This window comes from Macrobrachium nipponense, chromosome 27 (genome assembly GCF_015104395.2).
Source record: "Macrobrachium nipponense isolate FS-2020 chromosome 27, ASM1510439v2, whole genome shotgun sequence".
Lineage (NCBI taxonomy): Eukaryota > Metazoa > Arthropoda > Malacostraca > Decapoda > Palaemonidae > Macrobrachium > Macrobrachium nipponense.
The window spans coordinates 32943089-32966536 of NC_087216.1; the positions used below are offsets into that span (position 1 = coordinate 32943089).

At 41.8% G+C, this 23448-nt stretch overlaps 1 protein-coding gene across 1 annotated transcript in view; it reads right to left on the bottom strand.

Annotated features, from left to right (window-relative positions):
- Window positions 1-23448, bottom strand: part of LOC135200665 (DDB1- and CUL4-associated factor 8-like) — a 172502-nt gene that overhangs the window by 74072 nt on the left and 74982 nt on the right. Inside the window, exons 8-9 of the mRNA XM_064229272.1 lie at window positions 23174-23339; window positions 21210-21340 (exon numbers count right to left, since the gene is read on the bottom strand). Of these exons, the coding sequence (XP_064085342.1) occupies window positions 21210-21340; window positions 23174-23339 (297 nt within the window). The remainder of the gene's footprint in view (window positions 1-21209; window positions 21341-23173; window positions 23340-23448) is intronic.

Genomic DNA, 23448 nt, shown 5'->3' on the forward strand with positions numbered 1-23448 from the left:
AATGCCTGCATGATGAACAGAATAGAGAGCTTTTACTTTACACAGAGCAGATGATAACACTTTGCAACCATAAGCTAACTTTGGTAAAATAATAGCTTTGTATAATCTGAGGAGCTGTGTTTGGTCAGCACCCCATGGAGTATGAGATCATACTCTTAATAGATCTAGTGCCTCTACACATTTTGTTTTCAAGTTAGATATATGGGAAGACCAATTAAGCTTGTTGTCAAATATTAATCCAAGAAATTTGGTTTCTGTCTTACAAGAGATTCGTTGTCCATTTATAAATAAATAAGGATCGGGATGGGCTCCTCTTAAGCGGCAAAAGTGTACTTTTACAGTTTTGGTGATAGAAAATTTGAACCTTTTTTTTTCAGCCCATGTGACAAATTTGAACACTCTTTTTTCAGCCCATGTGACAAATTTGAACCCTCTTTTCTCAGCCCATGTGACAACTTTGTTAATATTGAGTTGTAATTGTCGCTCTCCTACTGCCATCTCTGAGGACGCAAATGACAAGAAGTCATCCACAAACAGTGTATAAAAAATATCTTTAGAAATTATCTTAGCAATGCCATTAATTGCTAATGCAAATAGGGTGACACTCAAGACACTACCTTGAGGCACTCCTTCTTCTTGGTAATGAAAAACCGACATTGTTGCTCCAACTTGCATCATAAATCTTTGCGATTTTAAAAAGGATTTAATAAAAAGTGGTAGTTCTTCTCCTCTCAAATCACAATCATACAAATCTTGTAAAATTCCATGCCTACATGTAGTATCATAAGCTTTTTCCAAATAAAAAAAAAAAAGACTGTAATATGATGTTGATTACTTGCAGAAGCTTCACAAATAGAGATTTCCATTCTTACTAAAACATCTGTAGTAGAGTGCATATTTCTAAAACCACAATGAGCTTTGGAGAGGAGGTTATTGCCTTCCAGATACCACACTAAACGAGTATTGACCAATTTTTCCATAACTTTACAGAGACGTGATGTTAAAGCAATAGGACGGTAACTGCTTGTTAACAGGCTATCTTTTTCTGGCTTGGCAAATGGTAGAATCCTAGCTAATTCCCACACTAGGGGAAATAGGTGTTCTCTAAAAATTCTATTTATTATTCTAAGGATAAACAACTTAGTACATTCTGGAGAGTGTCTTATCATAGCATATGGGATATCATCGGGACCAGGAGCTGTGTCTTTAGAATTTTTCAGAGCAGATTCAAACTATTTCATTGCAAATAGTATGTTATATGATTCCTCTTTAGTAGGTGTGAAATCTATCCTTTTATGTTTCTCCCTCCGTCGGTATTCTGCATAAGATTTGTCAACACATTTCTTTGAAACCTCTGCAAAATAACTGGCTAGCTTATCTGCAACAATCTGAGGATCAGCAACCTTGGTATCATTGATTTTTAATACTGGTGGCTTTGATGGGATGTATTTACCTGCTATTTTCCTTACTTTCTTCCATACTAAAGTAAGAGGAGTTTTGGCATTTATTGAGCTTATGAATATTGTCCAACAGCTTTTTCAGGATCACTTAATTTTGAACCTAAACTGGGCTCTTGCCTTACGATACTGTACTTTGTAGTGATGGCATTTATGTCTTTTATAACATGTTTTGGCAACTCTCAGTGCTGTGTGTGTTTTACGGCATTCACTGTCCCACCATGGAACAGGTTTGGGTACAAAATTACCAGACATTCTTGGGATTGATTGGAGGCCTGTTACAAATAATGTAGTATTAATAATTTCAATAGCATCATCTACTATTGGAAATTCTTCTGCAGTAGCATCAACAAAACTTTTTTTCAGTAAAAATATGCCATTTGGCTTTTCCTATATTCCATTTTGGTAGTCTAGATACTGGAGGACTTTGGGCAAGACTAATAATAATTGGGAAGTGGTCACTGGTATAACGATCTTCCATTACCTCCCAACTAAAGTAAAAAATTGAATCTTCACTGCATACTGATAAATCGGTTGCCGATAAAGTTCCAGTTTGTACGTGGAAATGGGTTGGTTCTCCAGTATTTAATATCCCTACATTTAAGTTATTAATTGTTGAGGATATATGGTTTCCTCTTTGGTTGCTGATTATATCACCCCACATGGGGTCTCCAGCATTCATATCGCCTAATATTAGATATGGTGTAGGTAGCTGGTTAACCAGTGAAGTAAAGTCTTCACTAGGAAAGGCAATACCAGGCGGTAAATACACAGCATAAGGTGTATTTTCTTTCTAAAAATACTTGTATAGTTACTGCTTGCAAGTTAGTTTGTATTTGAAAACTGGTATGTGGGATGTCACTGCGGATCATAAGTAGTGCACCCCCATGGCTTCTGTTGCAAGGAATATTTTCTGAATTGTATGGAGAAAATTCCTTTGGACAGGGAATGTTATGATTGTCCAGCATAGTTTCTTGAAGTGCGACACAAATTTGATTAAAGTCATGAATTAATACTTTTAATTCTTCCCATTTGCTTCTAAGTCCTTGGTAATTCCACTGAATGATGGATGAAACCTTGCTATCTTTTGGGTCCTGACACTGAGGTGCCTTTGGATTAATTTTGGAGATCTTTTGTTCAGAGATTGGGATGATTTCTTGGAATCTCCCAACTTTTTTTTCAGTGGGGGAGAGAATTGGTGGAGGCTCATCTTTTATTGATGAGTCCTTTCCCATACATGAAGATTTTAAGGTGTGGTGCCCAGTCTTTAAAGTGACAGATGGGCTGCAAGAATTTGAAAGAGGAGCTGCCGTCTCCTCTGTCTTTGTTGGTTGGCTTTTAATGAGGTCTCCAGAAAGAGGAGCTGCTGGCTCCTCTGTCTTAGGTGTTATGTTTTTATTGGAGTCTCCAGAAAGAAGTAATGGAGTGGCTAATAGTCCCTCAGAGGTATATGGTAAGGCTACCATTGGCAGCTCTGAGGTTGATGTTGGAGATGGACTCAAAGGTCCATCTAGGGTGGAGAAACTTTGTTCCTCTGGAGAAGACAATGGATCCGAGTTGACAGTCTTAAAGCTGTCTACTCTTAGAGTTTAGGCTTTTACTATCAGGAAGTATAATACAATCATCACTTCGAGATCTCTTGTTCAATTGAGTTCTAGGATTTTAATTATTATTTGATGAATTGTTTTGCATTTCTCTTCTTTTAGTGACTGCAGCAAAGGTGAGAATTCCTGGGTTAAAGATGCTTGCTACCTTTATGCTTCAAAGAAACTAGTACGTTCTTTGGTCTTGACAGCCATTATTTCTTTTTCAAAAAGATATCTCTTGCATTTTTTATCTGATGCTGGATGTTCTCCTCCACAGTTACACATTTAGGAGCATTGCTACATGGTCCATGTGACTCCTGCTTTCTTACAGCAAGATGTATTTACATGGCTATACATTTGGTAGTGAAAGTATCGCCTAGGTGAAGGGATATATGGCCTAACTTTAAATTGATACCAAGCCACTGAAAGTATCTCTGGGAGTTTCAAGGAATCAAACATTAGTATTAATAAAGTCTCTGGACAGAGTATTCCATGTTCTTCTTTCATTTTGATCTTTTAAGTCTTTTAATAATTTCTCCTCAGAAAATTTCATTTGAGCTTTGGAGAAGATGACACCTCTGCTCTGATTATAGGTTTTATGAGGCTCACATTTAATCTTGTTACCACTAATTGTTTCAATTTCTTTCAACTTGCTGCTTTCAGATGGTGACTGTACCTCTATCAATAAATGCCCTTTGCCTAGGGAGAAAATTTTAGGCTTTCTGCCTAAACATGAAACTATTTCTCTATATATTTGAAAAATATCTGAATCTTTTATATTGCCTTCTTCTAAGGACAAAGTTAAAAATTTATCATATGCAGCAGGCTCAAACACACCTGGCATTACTTCAGTTTCCCTAAGCTTCCTATTTTTTTCCTTGTTTAGATTTTTCATCCTTAATCCAAAACTATACTGCTTTGGGTTAGAAAGGGTATAAGGGGCCAGTGTTACCAAACTAGATCCCTTTCCTAGAGGCTGTACCGTATTGTCCTTTTCCGAGCAAGAGGTTGTCATCAGTGTTTGGGGGAGGTTTTATATGGTTTACCATAAAACGAAGAAAATTAATTTCGTCCAGGCTGGGGGTCCCTCTCACCAAGGAGGCCCAACTGGGGGAGGAGCAACACTGTCACACACAAGAGGTAACTGCCCTGGGACCCTCACCTGGATATACGCCACACCCACAGTGCTTTAAGGGTCATCAGTCTGTTGAGATCAGAAGCAGCACTGAGGGTATGGCTTGACATAAAGATTTCCCCTCGCTCAACCAAATCAGGTACTCTAGTTTTATGGGTGGAGTGGCATGCTGTCCAATTCCACTCTCCATCTATAGTCGATTCATTTAAGGTAGATTCTTGCGCCTACGAGACGTTTGTTTGGCGGCCTCTGATTGGCTGGTAGCGGGAGGCAGACTGCTCGCTCAGTGGGTCATATTTTCGTTTGTAGCTTAGAAAACTAGCAATATGTTTACATTTCTTCATTTATCTCACGTTTTACAAAAGATAGGAAAGTTTTGGTCATACCAAAGGATTCAGTATTAAATGTACAATTAAATAATCTTTTCCTGAAATCAATAAGTTAAAATACAAAGGAATTTACAACGAGTAGAAGTGAAGGGAGAAACATTTCATTCTTTATACCTGTTTTTATTCATCATCGGATTTTGCATAATTCATGAGATCAAGATAAAATAAAATCTTGTGTTATTATCAATAAAATCACCCTGAATACGATGGTGCTTTCAGATTTTAGATGCGTGTAATATGTAAAGAGAAAATGAAGAATATGTCTTATTATGTTACATTCGTGCTTGACTCGGTTTGACAATAGTGCCGAGAGACATCGTTGGGTCTGGTCCTCTCAGCTAGAGCCGTTGGCGTGTTGGCAGTTGCCAATTGGCGATATGAGAAGTTTGCAGTTTCGAGACTATGTATTTACCGAATTATTATGTCATTACATTTTCTATAAATAAATGCATAGAATTCCCATTATGACTTTCAAACATTTTTACTAAAATATTATATATGTCCGTATTTCTGGACATATCTGATAAAAGAAAAGTAAATAATCAGATGGATGCATCTGGGTGTTGGCTTCAATTTAGTCTAAGTGAGAAATGTACATGCTTTTATGAGGCTCACTGATAAATAACAGAACTTGTTTCTCTGGCCAATAACATCAAAAGCTTATGGTTTTCATATGTTCACTCAATAAACAAAAGTACAAATGTTTATTTCTTACTATAAAATTTGTTGACGATGTAACGAATATAATATACTGTCTTTTTCAGAATTGCTTGAGTTACTCTTACACCAGAATGTTTATCTCCTTTATATACATGTTACAACTGACAACATGTCTACAACAATGTTTAGGAAAAATTGCTTAGTTTTCTCCTGAGGTAGTTGATTATTCTTGAATCACTTAATTCATACCTGAGTTAGAATAGCTCCCGTAACCGTTCCCACAGCCCTGCATAATTGTATATATATAGTACATGTAGGACAATGAGACTAATCAGAAGACTGTTATATCTTCATCTTTTTAAACAAAAAGAATGGAAATTCATGCAGATATGTCATAAACACAAAAGAAAGTCATACACAGTAGACTTACATTGGTATGTCATTAGGCTATCGATATGAACAAAAAGAAATTAAAATTTTACAAATTTTCTTACGTCATCATTATTGTTTATTGCTCCACTGAGATTATTATTTCATATCACTCAATTAAGTCTCTGATATCTCTTTCGTTTGAAAATATATTCATATAAGAAAATTAGAAACAATATGTTGAAACCAACCTCATTAAAACTAAGGATGAGCTGAAGAGTGCGAAGTAGGTCCGTAGATTTCAAATTCATTCCTGAACTGAATTTCCCGCCCGCAGCCAACTGATAACCAGATGCATCCATCTTGATTATTTACTTTTTTTTATAAGATATGTCAGAAATACGGACATATATGATATTTGAGTAAAAATGTTTTCAAATGTCATAATGGTAATTCTATGCATTTATTTATAGAAAATGTAATGACATAATAATTCGGTAAATACATAGTCTCGAAACTGCAAACTTCTCATATCGCCAATTGGCAACTGCCAACACGCCAACGGCTCTAGCTGAGAGGACCAGACCCAACGATGTCTCTCGGCACTATTGTCAAACCGAGTCAAGCACGAATGTAACATAATAAGACATATTCTTCATTTTCTCTTTACATATTACACGCATCTAAAATCTGAAAGCACCATCGTATTCAGGGTGATTTTATTGATAATAACACAAGATTTTATTTTATCTTGATGTCATGAATTATGCAAAATCCGATGATGAATAAAAACAGGTATAAAGAATGAAATGTTTCTCCCTTCACTTCTACTCGTTGTAAATTCCTTTGTATTTTAACTTATTGATTTCAGGAAAAGATTATTTAATTGTACATTTAATACCGAATCCTTTGGTATGACCAAAACTTTCCTATCTTTTGTAAAACGGGAGATAAATGAAGAAATGTAAACATATTGCTAGTTTTCTAAGCTACAAACGAAGATATGACCCACTGAGCGAGCAGTCTGCCTCCTGCTACCAGCCAATCAGAGGCCGCCAAACAAACGTCTCGTAGGCGCAAGAATCTACCTTAAATGAATCGACTATAGTTAGAAGAGCAGTCAATTCAGTAATCCAATAACATGCCAAGGTCATCAACGAAAGAAGAAGAAGGGAAGGGGGAAAATTTATAGGAGGAGGAGTAAGGGAGTTAATGGCCCCAATGTTTAGTTAAAACCACAGCAAGGAGAGGTTTACGAGAGCATACTCTCTCTGCAGTGGATCCCTAAGCCCCCAACCTCGTCAAGGAGTTGGGATCAGGGGGCTTTTAGGAAGAATTGGAGAGACCTCATGTGGAGACATCCTAAGGTTACGAAACTCTCCACTGATAAAGGGTTCGGGGGAGACTCACCCAGTCTAGAGCTGAGCATGAGTGGTGAACTAGAAATTGTTGTACTGTTGTTAAACACAACTCTATCCTCTTCGGGGAGAGAAAAGCCCAAAAGCTAGGGAGTCCAAAGCCACCCCTAAAGAGGGAATCCTCTGAGTCGGAGACAATTTGGACTTCTTGAGATTTATTTGGATTCCCAATTGTCGAGTCAGATTTAACATCCTTTCTAAATCCTTCACACACTGACAACTGGACTTGGATCTCAGGAGCCAGTTGTCCCAATACAAGGCTGACAATAATCCCCATCAGGTGTAGCCATTTTCCCAAAGGCGCAAGAATACAGGTAAATACTTGGGGAGTCGTAGTTAAGTCTGAAGCAGAAGGCTCTACATTGAAAAACTCTACCTTTGAAGACAAACCTCAGGAATCTCTTCAAATCTTGATGAATGGGGACATGAAAATAGGCATCCTTCATGTCAAGAGACACCATCCAGTCACCCGGTTGGAGGGCAGACATCACTGACCGACTGGTTTCCATTCTAAATTTTGTCTTCTGAACATAGAGATTCAAGGTGCTTATATCTAGTACAGGTCTCCAGCCATCCGATGTCTTAGGGACCACAAAAAGTCTGTTGTAAAAGCCTGGGGAGTTCTTGTCTGTCACCTCTTCTATGGCTTGCTTGCTGATAAGCACTTCAACTTCCTTGGCTAATGCCAAAGCTCTCCCTGAGCCCTTTGAGTATGCTGTCAAACAGATATTAGACAGAGGAGGATCTTGAACAAATGGGATCGCATATGCTTGTCGAGGTACTTGGACTACCCACAGCTATGCTCCTCTCTGACTCCATTCCTCCCAAAAGTAGTGGAGTCTCGCCCTTACAAGTGTGTGAAGGACCTCCCAATTAATTACTTGTCTGTTGAATCAAAGGGGGCTTCTTGGTGGACTTTCCCTGGCGCTCGCAAGTTAGTCCTTGGTCTGTTCTGCATTCTAGTTTTACCCCTCAAAACGGGTGCTTCTAAATAGAAGCTTTAGCTCCTGTAGCGGTAGGATCCTTCGGGCATCTTGCTGACTGAGTCAAAAGGTCAATGATTGATTTCTTCTCTAGATCCGGCAATATCTGTTGAATACTCTCTTCTGGGAACAGGTTAGACTTACTAATGGAAGAAAACATCAACGTTGATTTCTGATTTGTCGTTACTCGTCAGGACGCAAAAGAACACCACAGTTCCCTCTTTTTGAGTACTCGCATTGTAAAGAGGACGGCTAGTTCACCCAATCCATCTCTCACAGCTTTATTTGAGCAGGACAAAATTTTAAGCCAGTCTGTAGAAAACTCCTCTTTCAGAGACTGACACTCCTCTATTTTCCTGGGTAATGCTGCAATAGTCCAATCTAAAAAACTAACACTTCAATCACCTTGAACATGCTGCAACAGTCCAATCTAAAAACTAAACATTGATCACCTTGAACAAGGTCCGAACCAGGTGGTCAAAGTCGGGGAAGGAGAACATTACTTTCGCAGCTGCAAAAGCTGATCTTCTGTTAGCATCCATTAAACCCGAGAAGTCCCCTTGAGAGGAGGCCAAAACTCCCAAGGAAGGAACTTCTCCAGTCGCGTAGAACTGATAAGTCTTGTTCTGCAGTTTTGAAGGGGGATAGGCGACTGAAGCTTTACCAGACTCCCGCTCCTTCGCTAGCCACTCATTTGACTCCTTGAACACTTTCCTGGCCAACTGAGAATGAACTAACTTCAGCAATCCTGAAGATACTACCTTCCTATCCCTCAAGAACATAAAAGGTGGCGACGAAGGCGATGCTGGTTCAAAGAAGTCCGATTACGTAGCAAGCAAAAACTTCAACAGACTAGAGTAAGCTGAAGAAGACTTCAACTCCTGCTCCTGTTCTTCTTCCACAGATAGAACTGACAACACACCATCTCCCTCTCCTTTAGGGGCTGTTGTTTTCTTCAAGAATACCCATAAGCTTTTGGAGTTGATGCTTGAAAGGGCCAAACGGCGACTCATCTCCCAAAGCGCAGGTCTTCGGAATCTTAAAAGCAGATGCTGAAGCAGCGGCAGTCAAATGGATCTTCTTAGAAGACGAGTGACTAGCAGGCAAAGAGCTACAATATGCAGGTGGCAAACGAGTCGAAACTCCTCTCGATGAGTTACGAGGGGAGTCAACAGCGCAAGAACATGAGTGCTGCTCAGATCATGACAGTGCTCATGAGTGAATGTCGTCAGTCGGAACTATACTCTCTGGAGATGACTGACGATACTCCCGAAAGGCCTGTGCAGGCACAAAACTGCAGGATGGTTGAAGACTCCACTGCTCCCTTAACTTCTTCACTCGCAGAGTCGTACAGTCCACAAACGCGGTATGCCTCTTTAAAGGTCGCGACACTGCAGCATTCCAAAATTGTTGCCTCTTATCAGGCGACGACACATCCGTTTCAGAGGAAAACTGCACCTCACTAATGTCTACGCCTTTCCAATGGCGTTTAGTCAACACCCGCAAGTCGACAGGCACGAAAGAGTCAGCAACTGCCCATGGGCAAACCTCCCCAGTCTCCCTCCGACCTCCAGTATGCCTTCTCCTGAGTGCAGGAGAGCGGGACAGTGACCTCTGTCTAAGAGAAATGGGGGGACGGACAGCCACCTCCTCAGACACAACACGATCTTTTCACTGACACTCCATTTTTCCACAAATGCACAAAATGACAAACTTGAATCCATCACAGATTTAGACAAAATCTTGAACTTTTTGGTGTTAGGATCGGAAGCATGGACTACCTGACAGGAGTTATTGGCAATGAAGTAGGAGGACTATCAATAGGAGATATGTTGGATAAAAGATAAGAAGAAAGAGAAGGCTTCTTCGCCTCTAAAGGCAAAGGAGTTGTCTCAACACTAGTCTTACTCCCAGCTCTAAGAGCTGTTTCCTCTTCCTATTTTCTCTAAATGAGACAAAGGTCTTCCACCCTTGCTCATCTACATCCTGACACTCAATGCAAGTTAAGTCTTTGCTACATATTTGTCCCCAACACTTTACACATTTGGAGTGTGGATCATAACATAGCTTAGCTATCCTAGTTTTGCAGCCATTGCTGCAAAACCTAACTGAAGACGAACTAGAGTCCGACATTCTAAAGCTAAACTTTATTTAGCTAAATGAAAGCTACAGAAGCAGCTTAACCAGAAGAACAACCACCACATTATGCTTCACCAAATATGATACAAAATCACAAGATGGCAATGAAAAAGTTAACGGCAAAAACCAGATGTTACTCCATAGCCAGCAGAAAACAAATTGACAAAAGTTAGCTCAGCAGTGCCTGGTATTCCTGAAAGTGGGCGGGACCTGTATCACCTAAACGAACGATGGCAGTGGCACCGCCGCCGGATAATTTGAATATTCAACTGCCAGGTAAGAAGCCTACAGCGTTGTAATTGTTTGGTAAGTCACTTATGTGAAATTGGTAGTTATTATATCACTCACATTGCTCAATTGACTACTTTTCGTTCACTGTAACCCTTATTTGTTGGTCCTACATAGTCACTGATTTAGTTATCCTGTTGGAAAGGCATCCTAATTGAGCATGCCATTGATATAGTCAATCAACTGAAATCTTAACCCTTGAACCTAATGAGATTGTGGCTGGCACACAACAACAGTTATCAGCATTTTTAGAAGGTGTAAAGTATCTGCAGATTTTAGCTAACCACGGGTGGTTATAGCCCCTATCCCCCATGGGTACGTGTCAGCAGATGTTGTTAAAGAAATCCAGGGACATTTCACCAGTATCTATAGGCATATACAGTAACCTCCCCGTTAACACGAGTTCTGTTAACACGATTTCGATCTTACACGAGTTCAAAATCATACAGAAAAATTCTGCTAACACGTAATATTCGATGTTACACGATTTGAATTTTCCGCTGAGAGCAAGAGCGCGGGAGATGTGGCGAGAGTCTGACTCACCCCACCTTTCCCGCGCTCTCTCTCTCTCGCCTGCTGGCTCAGTGTGAATCCAGCCCTCGCAGTGAGAAGAGCTAATATCTAGCATTGATTAACATAATATAGTGCGTACTTTCCTATGGCACCCAAGCGTCTTTTTGCCTCAAAGGAGAGTGAGGAGAGTGAATCAAAGAGGATTCTTTGATTCACTCTCTTATATCGCTAACTGGCAACTCAAATCAGAGGCCGCCAAACAAACGGCTCGTAGGCGCAAGAATCTACCTTAACCCTATCTATCCCCTATCCCCTATCTATCCAACTGACGTAGCGGTACGTAAAATTTACCAAATTTTTTTGTACGTGTGGTAGGGGCATTTTTTTTTTTTAATTTTCGGACAAGTAGCGATTTCCATAGGCTAGATCATACCTTGGACCGTGTATCTCAGGTATCAATACGCCAGCAAAGTAGTTTCTTTACTGCGCATGCTCAAATCCCTGGCGTAGTAAAATTCTCACAATGAAATCAGCTGATCGCACCTACACTTCCCTCTCAGTGAAAATGAAACTGTTACCGTATCCAATGAAACTGTTACCGTATCCAAACCCACCGTATCCAAACCCATTTTTCTTGACTTATTCGTTTTCCATTGATTTATATGTCGATATTTAGGGAATTTTATTGACTTTCTCATAAAAAATAATTCATTCGCCTGACTTTCATAGTTTTTGGGTTAGGAACGAAAATATAAAAAAAAAGTAAATTTTTTTTTTTTTTGGTTAAATAACTCACATTTTTTCGCATTTAGAGTTAAATGAATCGACTATAATTCTGTTTGTTCTTGTGTCTTCACAGGGCTATGTCAAGATCTTCCTACCCTGCTATTGGTATTCGAACAAAAAAGGATGGATGACGGGAAGCATTTTTAAGGATTACGTTGGAAAATTGGAAAAGGAATTAGAGCTTTACTGTGAGAAGGAAGAGATTCCATTCAAGATTCTGCTCATCTTGGATAATGCGCCCAGCCATCCTCCGTCAATAGAAAATTTATCCAGCAACATCCAGTTCGCTTTCTTGCCACCAAACACCACTTCATTGCTTCAGTCATGTGACCAAGGAATCATCAAAACTTTCAAGTCTTATTATCTACGTTCGACCCTGACTGACATGGTTGCGAGGACACAAACAGATAAGATGACCGTGAAGGAATATTGGAAGCAGTTTACCATCAAAGATGCTCTCCGTTTTATTAAAGAATCTTGGGAGAAAGTGCCAAGGAAATGCCTGAATGGGGTTTGGAAACAGCTGTGTCCTCAATTGGTGTATGATTTCGTCGGCTTTGACATCAGTGAAAATATTCACAAAGCTAGCAAGGAATGTCTTGTCAAGGCAAAGGAAGCTGGGTTCGATGAACTTGAAGAAAAAGATATTGAAGAACTGCTTGAATCACACCGAGAGGAATTGACAAACGAAGAACTCTTGGAGATGGAGAAGCTACAAAATGCAGAGTTGGAGGCAGTTGCATCACGGCCTACAGCACCCACCCCAGAGCCTGAGCGAATTCTAACAAAAAGTGATCTTGAGGAAGCGCTGTCATCCATATGAGGAGCATTAGACATCCTAGAAGCCAAGGATCCCAACATCAACAGGAGTGCTACAATAGCTAGAAAGGTGAATGTCAGAACTAAAACTGCTACACAGTAATGCTAGAAACAAAAGAAGAAGAAAACAACACAAACAAAACTCAGCCAGTTTTTTATAAAAAAAAAACAGTTCTGGTTGAGGGAAGAGAGAAGGCCGAGGGAAGAGAGCAGGGTGAGGAGAGAGAGGGGGCCGAGGAAGGACAGTGGAGTGGAGGGAGGGAGGAGGGATGAAAAGGGGTTGGTGGTGGGGAGGGAGACGGGGGTGAGAAGAGAATGCGGGCCGAGGAAGGACAGTCGAGTGAGGAGGGAGAGGGGGTGAGCGTGGGAACTGGAGTGATGCGTCATAGTGTTTATACTAGTTTACGTGCGTTACAACTACGTATGTACTGAACAGTATTTTCTTAAATAAATACAACTAGGGTAAGAATGTGTGTTTTATTGTTTCTGTGACCTTTAAATATATAAATAAAGTGTTTTTTTTCTGGCAAAATCCCAAAATAGATTAAGTTTCCCATTGCCCTGGAACGTTAACCCCCTTATTTCCATTATTTCTTATGGAGAAATACTTCCCTGTTAACACGAATTCGGCTAACACGACATCTCCAGGAACATAACCCTCGTGTTAACGGGGAGGTTACTGTATTAATGGGAGATGTTTGAAATGCTCTTGTACACAATCTTGCTCCTCTATGAAGAAATTAATTAAGAACTTTAAGACTACTGGACATTGCTGAGGCATACACTTCACACTCATAAGGTAATTTTGAAAAGACCAAGGCTTTGTATAGTCTCAACATCTGGGTTTGGTTAGCACCCCAGGAATGTGGGACAAAAATCTCAGGTAATCCATTGCATTCAAGCATTTTGTCTAAATATATTTCAGACGTGGAATCAAAGTCAGCATGCTGTTAAAAAATCACAAGAAACCTTGTTTCAGCTATACATGGCACTCTCTGCCCAAATATGAGCAGATATGGATCAGGATGGAATCTCATATGCATAAACTGTGTGGTAAAAGTTTTACTGGTTGAAGACCTAAAACAATTCATCTCAGCCCACTTTACTTTATTATCAATGCAGAGCTGAAGGTAGTGTTTACCTACTGCCGTCCTTGTTGCTGCAAAAGATATCAAAAAGTTGTCAACAAAAACAGTATATGCTACAACTCGGGGGAGTTATTTTGGATACCAATTAATTGCTAGGGTGAAAAAGGTTAGAACTAGAACACTTCCTAGTGGCACTCCTTCTTGGTTGAATACACCTGACATTGTTGCTTCTACCTGAACCTGAAAAAACTTATTTATTTTAAAAAGCTTAGAGAACCCTTAGAGAACCCTTAGAATGTAACATCACCATGTTACCTTGTTGCATCAAGTACTTCAAAACACCTGAAACCTCTCTTGGTTACAAGGGCTGGGTTTTGAGAATGTAAGTAAAAATGTAAGACTGTTCTCCTTTTAATCCAAAATAAATTTTTCAAATTATCAAAAAAGCAAACAGTGATCAAAGATGTCAGGAACACAAATCCATAATTACCATAATAGGGGCTTTAGCAAACATCAACTACTTAAATAATTTTCACCTCCTGGTCAAAATAATTAGGACAGTAAAAGAACATGATATTGTTATAATACAATAAAGTTTCATACATACTTACCTGGCAGATATATACATAGCTAAGACTCCGTCGTCCCTGACAGAAATTCAAATTTCGCGCCACTCGCTACAGGTAGGTCAGGTGATCTACCGGCCTGCCCTGGGTGGCAGGACTAGGAACCATTTCCGTTTTCTATCATATTTTTTCTCTTCCACTTGTCTCCTTGCGGGGAGGCTGGGTGGGCCCTAATCATATATATCTGCCAGGTAAGTATGTATGAAACTTTATTGTATTTAAACAATATCATTTTCATACAATCAACTTACCTGACAGATATATACATAGCTGATTGGCACCCTTCGGTGAAGGGTAAGAGACAGCTACTTCTGGAATAGACAGGAAAACAACATATGTTGTAGGTATAAAAAAAAAAACCTTGGTTCCTACCTGATAGGTGGTAGACTTTGTGGCTGTAGCCCAGGAGTCTGCATCACCTCAAGAAACTTTAGCGAGATATGTGATCTATGGCCAAGAGTTTCTTGTGGGTCTGCCGAAGGGGTCTCATCCACTTACTCGGCAGAGCCTGAAAGGACTTTGTCAATGGGTGCTGATCCACTTATATGACAACACACCTTATGAAGGAGCACACAACCAATCCCGACCACCTGATCCTAGCCACCATGTTAGTATTAAAAATTGCTCCGAGTTATCCCCAAACTCTTCACAACAACCATAACTCTAATCCAAATTGCACACGCACACATTAATTTCCAAAAATTTTTTTTATAATACTCATCTAATAAAAGATATCACAAGAGTTCCTTACTGAACTAAAGTGACTGGCCGCCTGTGCGGCACCTGCACCTGCTCAGCAGAAAGTCTAGAACATATCTATTAGACTTATGCATCATTTAAAGGATTGGTGTTAGCTCCTGTACCCAGGATTGTGCCCGCAGACACGAAAGGACCTAAAGAAAAACATTTTTCGTAGGTCACACAAACGTCCTTTAAATAGTGAGAAGCAAACACTGAATTACACCTCCAATATGTCGCTTCCAAGATATTCTTTAGTGACATATTTCTCTGAAAAGAGAGAGACGTAGCTACTGCTCTCACCTCATAAGCTCTCACTCTCAGGAGTTTCAAAGAGTCATCCGTGCAAGCCTTATGAGCTTCGGTAATGACGTTCCTAACAAAAAAGGCTAAAGCATTTTTGGACATAGGTCTTGAAGGATCCTTCACCGAGCACCAGAGACCTTGTCTAGAACCTCCCAACTGTTTCTTTCTCTGCATGTAAAACTTTAGAGCCCTTACTGGGCAAAGAGACCTCTCAGTTTCCCTGCCGACGAGACCCGATAAGCCTTTAACTTCGAAGTTTCTCGGCCAGGGATTCGAAGGATTTTCATTCTTCGCCAAAAATAAATCTTTGAATGAACAGATGGCTGAATCTAGTTTGAATCCCACTTTATCACTAAGGGCGTGCAGTTCACTAACTCTCTTAGCAGTCGCCAGTGACAAAAGAAACAAACATTTTCTCGTTAGGTCACGAAATGAGGCCAAATGCAGAGGTTCAAATCTTCCTGAGGACAAGAACTTCAGGACCACGTCGAGATTCCAGTTAGGGGGAGATGTAATCTTAGACTTACTGGTCTCAAACGACCTAATCAGATCGTGTAGATCTCTATTATTTGCTAGATCTAGGCCTCTATTTCTAAAGACGGCTGAAAGCATACTCCTATAGCCCTTTATAGTGGCTACGGAGAGACGAGATTCCTCTCTCAAATATAACAGAAAATCAGCGATTTCTGTTACAGAGGTACTGGAGGAGGACACCTTCTTCGACTTGCACCACCTAAATACTTCCCACTTAGACTGGTAAACTCAGATAGTGAAAGTTCTCCGGGCTCTAGCGATCGAGCTTGCCGCCTTGCGAGAAAAGCCTCTCGCTCTGACAAGTCTTTCGATAGTCGAAAGGCAGTCAGAGCGAGAGCGGGGAGGTTTTGATGAAACCTCTCGAAGTGTGGTTGTCTGAGAAGATCCATCCTTTGTGGGAGGGATCTTGGGAAGTCTACCATCCACTCCAGCACCTCTGTGAACCACTCTTGAGCTGGCCAAAAGGGGGCTATTAGGATCATTTTCGTCCCCTTTGATGTCACAAACTTCCTGAGCACTTGCCCCAGAATCTTGAATGGGGGAAATGCGTAAACGTCTACATGAGACCAATCTAGAAGGAAGGCGTCTACTGTTAGAGCTCTGGGGTCTTCTACTACCGAGCAAAAGACTTCCAGTCTTTTTGAGAGGAATGTGGCAAAGAGGTCGACATGAGGAGTCCCCCAAAGAGACCAGAGACTCCGACAAACTTCTGAGTGGAGGGTCCATTCAGTGTGAAGGACCTGGTTCCTCCTGCTCAGCCTGTCTGCTCTCACGTTCCTTACTCCTTGAACAAACCTCGTCAAAAGGGAGATGTTCCTCTGGGAAGTCCACAAAAGAAGGTCTCTTGCGAGTTCGTATAGGGCATACGAATGTGTCCCTCCTTGCTTTCGAATGTAGGCAAGGGCGGTTGTGTTGTCCGCATTCACTTGGACTATCTTGTTCGTCACTAAAGACTCGAAGCTCTTTAGGGCCAGGTGTACGGCAAACAGCTCTTTGCAGTTTATGTGCCAGGACACTTGAAGAGAATTCCAGGTGCCTGACACCTCTCTCTTCCCCAACGTTGCTCCCCAACCTTTTTCCGACGCGTCGGAAAACAATACAAGGTTCGGGTTCTGAGTCTCTAGGGAAGTACCCTTGTTTTCCTTCAGTGGGGGCAACCACCATTCTAAGTGACATTTCATCCAAACTGGAATGGGAAAACTGTCCGAAAGAAGTCCTGTCTTCATGTTCCACGATCTTCTGAGGAAGAACTGAAGAGGACAGAGATGAAGTCTTCCTAGAGGAAAGAACTGTTCGAGCGAAGAAAGGGTCCCTAATAGGCTCAACCATTCCCTCGCCGAAGTACGTTCTTTCCCTAAGAAGAGAGAGACTTTCTCTAAGCCTCTCGTTAGTCTCTCTTGAGAAGGAAATACTCGAAAACCCCGAGAATCCATCCGAATCCCCAGATAGACCAAGTTCTGGCTGGGGATCAGTTGGGACTTCTCGAGGTTCACGAGCAATCCTAAGGTCTTTATCAGGTTTAGTGTCAAAGCAAGGTCCTCCAAATACTGTCTCTCTGACTTTGCTCTGATGAGCCAGTCATCCAGGTACAGAGAGATACTGATACCTTTCAGGTGAAGCCATCTCGCCACATTTTTCATCAGGCTCGTGAAGACCTGAGGAGCAGTGGAAAGGCCGAAACACAAGGCTCTGAATTGGAAGATCCTTCCCCCCATCATAAAACGGAGGTACTTCTTCGATGAAGGATGAATCGGGACGTGAAAATAGGCATCTTGGAGATCCAGAGACACCATCCAATCCCCTTGGCGAAGAGCCGCAAGGACTGATGCAGAAGTCTCCATGGAGAACTTCTGTTTCTGAACAAACTTGTTCAGAGCGCTGACATCTAGAACTGGTCTCCAGCCCCCCGAGGCTTTCGCAACCAAGAAAAGGCAATTGTAAAACCCTGGGGAGCTTTGATCCAGCACTAGCTCTATTGCTCTCTTGTCCCACATTTGATCCACCATTCGTTGAAGAGTATCTTTCAACACAGGGCCCTTGTAATTGGCGGACAATTCCCGCGGAGTTGACGTCAGGGGAGGATTGTCCAGGAAAGGAATGAGGTATCCTTTCTGTAGAACAGACATTGACCAAGCGTCTGTATCGATGAGAGTCCAGGCTTCCGCAAACCCCCGGAGCCTGGCACCTACTGGTGTTTGGAGGAACGCAGCTTCACTTTCCCCTTTTAAAGGGACGGAAAGAAGCTCTACTTCTCTTCTCAGTCGCTTTCCTTTTAGAGGGAGCTCTAGAGGGAGGACCTCCTCGAAAGGGCTGCAGAGGCATATTAACACCTTTCTTCTCTCCCACCGTCACTGGTCTCTTTTTCCTGGACGATTGAAGGAGAAGATCCTGTGTCGCTTTCTCCGTCAGCGAACGGGAAATGTCCCTCACCAACTGTGAAGGGAAGAGAAAGTCAGACCTGGGAGCGAATAACAATGCTGCCCTTTGCGAATGAGAAACTGCTTTCGTCAGAAAAGCGCTAAAAACAGATCTCTTCTTCAAGAGACCGGCTCCAAATAAAGAAGAGACTTCCCCTGAGCCATCCTGTACCACCTTGTCAATGCACGACAAGATTGAAAGGAGTACGTCTGGATCGAGTCCTTCCGAGGCATGGGCCTTCTTGGCCATCACCCCAAGGGACCAATCCAGGAAGTTGAAGACTTCCAAAATATGAAAGAGTCCCTTGAGGAGATGATCCAACTCCGAAAGACCCCAAGTTATTCTTGCATTATGAAAGCTATGTCTCCTGGGTGCGTCTACCAGACTGGAAAAGTCAGCTTCAGCCGAAGCTGGGAGTGTGAGCCCCATATTCTCCCCAGTCTGGTACCAAATACCTCTCTTGCCCGTAAGTCTAGCGGGAGGCATGCAGAACACCGTCCTAACTAACTCCTTTTTGGTTAGCATCCAGCTATCCAGAGACTGAAGAGCTCTCTTCATAGAAATCGTCGGCCTCATCTTCAGAAAAGCCGACGACTTTGGCGTCTTGGAGCATGAAAAAAGTGAGCGAGGAGAAGGAGGAGCAGCAGAAGTCAAGGCATCTCCGTATTCCTGAAGAAGGAGAGCTGTCAAAACTTTATAGTTAGACAGCCCTTCTCTGCCGTGAGTCTCGTCTTCTGAGTCCTCTTCCAAGAAAGGATCAGAAGGAGAATTCAATTTCAGGTCTGGGTCTTCCTGCCCAATTTCTCTCTCTGTGGGAGACAAACTCCTAATAGGAGAGGGGCTAAGAGCATGCACGGAGCCCTTATGAATGAAAGCAGACGTCTCGCGCCTGGATGACTCCTTGTGCTTGGTTGGCGCCTCGCGCCTGGCTGGCGCCTCACGCTTGGCTGACGCTTCGCGCCTGGCTGGCGCCTCGCGCCTCTCTGGCGCTACATCCCTGATCGGATTACTCTTGGCTGGCGCCTCGCGCCTGGCTGAAACCTCGCGCCTGGCTGACGCCTCGCGCCTGGCTGACGCCTCGCGCCTCTCTGGCGCTATATCCTTGTTTGGATGACGCTTGTCTGGCGCCTCGCGCCTGGCTGCATCCTCGCGCTTGGCTGGCGCCTCGCGCTTGGCTGACGCTGCTGGCTTGGCAGATATATCACGTCTGGCTAAATCCTCGCGCCTGTAAAGTTGCTCGCGCTTATCTGGCACTTCAATCCTATAAGACGCTTCTCGTCTGGTAGAAAACTCGCGCTTGGCTGGCGCCTCGCGCTTGTCTGGCGCCTCATATGCGGCGTATGACTCTCTATCGGAAGACATCTCACGCCTATAATACGCCTCACGTCCCACAGGAGCCTCACTCCTGGCGGGAGAAGGAAGACGAGACATCTTGACAGGAAGCCTCCCGTCTTTTCTACGAGGAGGATCCTTCGAAAGGACTCCTACCAAGGCGGATAACTGTTCTCGTACAGCTAAAATAATCCTCTTGGAAGCTTCTCCGGTGTCTTCTTCAACGGGAGAGGGAGACCTCGAAGGAGTTTTGTCAAAGCCAGGGGACGTCAAAACCCTCTTAGCCTTCTTGATCGAGGGAGGCGCTTCTTCAGAAAAACGTTCAGGGCTTGAATCCAACACAGGTTCTTTCCAGTGCCTTTTCAGGGGCCTGGAAAGGTCCGAATCCTTCCACCCTCGTTTAGGAGAGGGAGAGGCGGACGAAGAGAAGCACTCTCTGAGGATGCTTTTCCTATAGCGGTCCTGAGCAGTCTGTCTAACTACAGAACCTGCTGAAGGGACGCCTGACCGGGGGGAATTCTCCACAACCTCCGTACGGCTTTCGACTTTTCTTCTCCTCTGGGCTTGGGAGCTTGAAAAAGGTCTAGGTCTGGGAGCGTCGCAGAGACGGTCAGACGCCCCCTCCACAACACTGGGGGCACTCACTTCACTAAAATAATCACTTTCATGGCAGCCATTTTGGATTTCATCCTATGAAGTGTAGCTTTCAGATCAGCAATTTCCGAGGCCGAATCTGAATGTAAAGCAAGTGAGGGCCCTGATACAGAATTAGAATCAAATGCATAGTTTAATGAAGAGTTAGAATCATTAAAAGGCTCAATAGGCCTTGTACTACCCGCACCCTTAGATGCAGCCCTTCTGATTCTATCCCTCTCTCACTTCTTCAAGTAAGAAGTTAGTCTTTTCCATTCCTCAACATTCAACCTCTCACATTCATGACAGGTGTTAGAAATAGAACAGTCAAAACCTCTACATTTGCGGCACACAGTGTGAGGATCAACCGAAGCCTTCGGTATCCTCACCTTGCAGCCTACATTCACACACTCTCACACAACCACTTGAATCAGACATTCTTGAAGAAAAATCAAAAGCAAGTCCAAATCCAGTCCACGGTAGCGAATGCCAAAACAACGATCCAGGTACGTCACCAAAAAGTCCAAAAAAGATGATCAATTGTCTTGAAAAGCGAATTCCAGTCAGGAGGTAGTAACAACGATGTTGATACCACCGGCGACAGAAAAAATATGATAGAAAACGGAAATGGTTCCTAGTCCTGCCACCCAGGGCAGGCCGGTAGATCACCTGACCTACCTGTAGCGAGTGGCGCGAAATTTGAATTTCTGTCGGGGACGACGGAGTCTTAGCTATGTATATATCTGACAGGTAAGTTGATTGTATGAAACTACATTTTCTAAAAGGAACTGTATTAATTTCCTTAAGTGACTAATATTATGATGATGACTGGGCCAGTAGGGAAGCAAAATAAAACTGATAACTGTTTGAAAGAACTTTGTGCAAACATTTCTACATAATTCTGAAAACAATATAGCAAAATGTCAACTTTATGAAAAACTTTAGTGGGGCCTACCTTAAGAAAAGTCATAAAGGTAACAGTAAGAGCTTACCACTCCATTTTCATCTCCTGGCATGCACTGAACGATAGCCTCCGTCTCTCGATGCCAAATGAAAATGTTGCCACAATCTGAACCAGATACAACATACTGACTGCCAGGACCAAAGAAATTCACTCCTTTAACTGTAAAAAAAAAAAAAAAAAAAAAAAAAATTATACTACGTACTTGAACACAGATCAGCCTACAGTTCTCGAAATCTTGAAAAAATATTTTCTTTTACTGTACAATATACAAATTACTGCCTTGCAACAGCTTTAAAATAAAGATACAATGGTAAATAATTTGTGTTACAAATTAGGATTAGTTAAGCAAGCAAGCAAATAAGGCAGCCCCTCTCCACCAAAGTTCATTAATCATCTGCATTTTCACAATGCAGATATATTCACTTAATAAATCATGTGAAATAGGGAGGGCTAGCAACTCACAATATCATTATTATTATTACTAAAGAGAATGGCAGAATCAAGCAAGTTGATTTTATATATTGCTTTTTCTATCTTTCTTATCATTAACTTCTCTGGCTCGGCGATGTTTCTGAGTAACTGGCCAATATTCATATTGAGAATTTCTAAAAATACAGAAATACTGAAGGTGAGCTTTTATTAACACAGGATTCTGGTATACTGGTATTAATAGCATAGGATCCTAGGTCAAGCAGGGGTCATAATCAGTGCTGGTATTATTCCATAGGTTTAGTTCAATTCCAAGCCAGGGTCAGCTTTGGTTTACAGCTGGTGTTGGTGCTGGTATAGCTGGTATTCACGTGACGTTTCAACCTCCTCGCAAGTCATCTTCTAGACGAGTCGGTAGAAGGACTGTAGCAAGAGTCTGTGTTCAGTATTTATAGCACCTCAGACCTAGAGTTGAATTCTCATTGGTCAAGCCAGTCTTACGCAAAGTCAGGGATCTCTCATTGATGGTCGCGGAGAGACTCGTGAGCGGCATAGTAAGTGTGCCTGAGGATGGATGTCATGAGTCCTATCATCTGGTGGGAGCTCCTGATTATCTAGCATTGTCGGGGGGTCAGTCACTGCTCTCTGGGCAGCAGTAGGGAGGAGAAACATTTCCTGAGTGATGTTCAAATTAGGTTTCTTCTTTCCTATATGGAGGGTTTCCAGGAGGTGCAGACGTTGGGGATCTGTTGTCTGGTCTATGATCTCAATATTAGGGATAATATAATTTCTTTTTATTAGTTTGTTATGGGCAGTTCTGCCGTGGTTAATATGGCTCCTTGGGCGTGGCAGGAGATTCTCTTAAAACACATGGAGGTCATACGGATGTAATGAATAAATAACTATAATGAAAAAACATGAAAAAAAGGGAAAAAATGCTTTTGCTGCAGTAGTGACGTTTGATTATGCTTCTGACCCCACAGTTCCGAAATTCGAAAAATTCCAAAAAACAAAACACATCTTGCCCCAAGGATTTCCAATAAAGGATTGTGCACCTGTACCTCTTCTAAGATCTACAATTAACCTATGATATGGTGCTCTCCTCCTTCCTCTCTTACATTTACTCTTCTTGTATATTTCAGGCATTAGAAACTTCTTATTCCATAAACACTTTGCAAGCCTGAGCACCTTTTGAGAAGCCACATCCTAGTAATATTTATACCTTTGCTTCCTTTTCAGGTTGCATGTGCTTGGTTTTGCTGAAATTAACCTTCTGTCCTCTTCTCATTATCATGAGCTTCCATCTTTTAAACATTTCTACACCACATTCCTCAGACTCCACTATTAATGCTAGTCACCTGCATATAGCAGTTTCATGACCCACCCTTCATTGTGGCAAAATAAATAATTCCAGTCTCAGCAAATTTCATGTCCTATTTCATGGCCTGTAATATTGAAGTTTTTACTTATGTTTCATTTCCAGCTCCAGTAATTCATTACATCTTATATTTTTTATACCGATATTCCTTGGAAAAATAATGCTTTTAACGAAACAGAACTAACCTGTTGCATTATTTCGATGTCCAGAATATCTGTGGACTGCATCAGCAGCATCTGTACGGGACGTGTCAAAGAGGTAGATGTCATCATCATTGTATGAAGCCAGCACCGCATCTCCATTGCAGCTGTACACTGCACAAGTCACAGTTGGTGTCGGTGATGCTTCATACTGTAAGAACCATAAGTAAATTATTTTCATATTGCAGAAGGAACTGTTTTCTTTTAAGATGAATGATAATACTTGGTGAGGGTTCAAAAAAAGTGTCAAAATTGAAAAA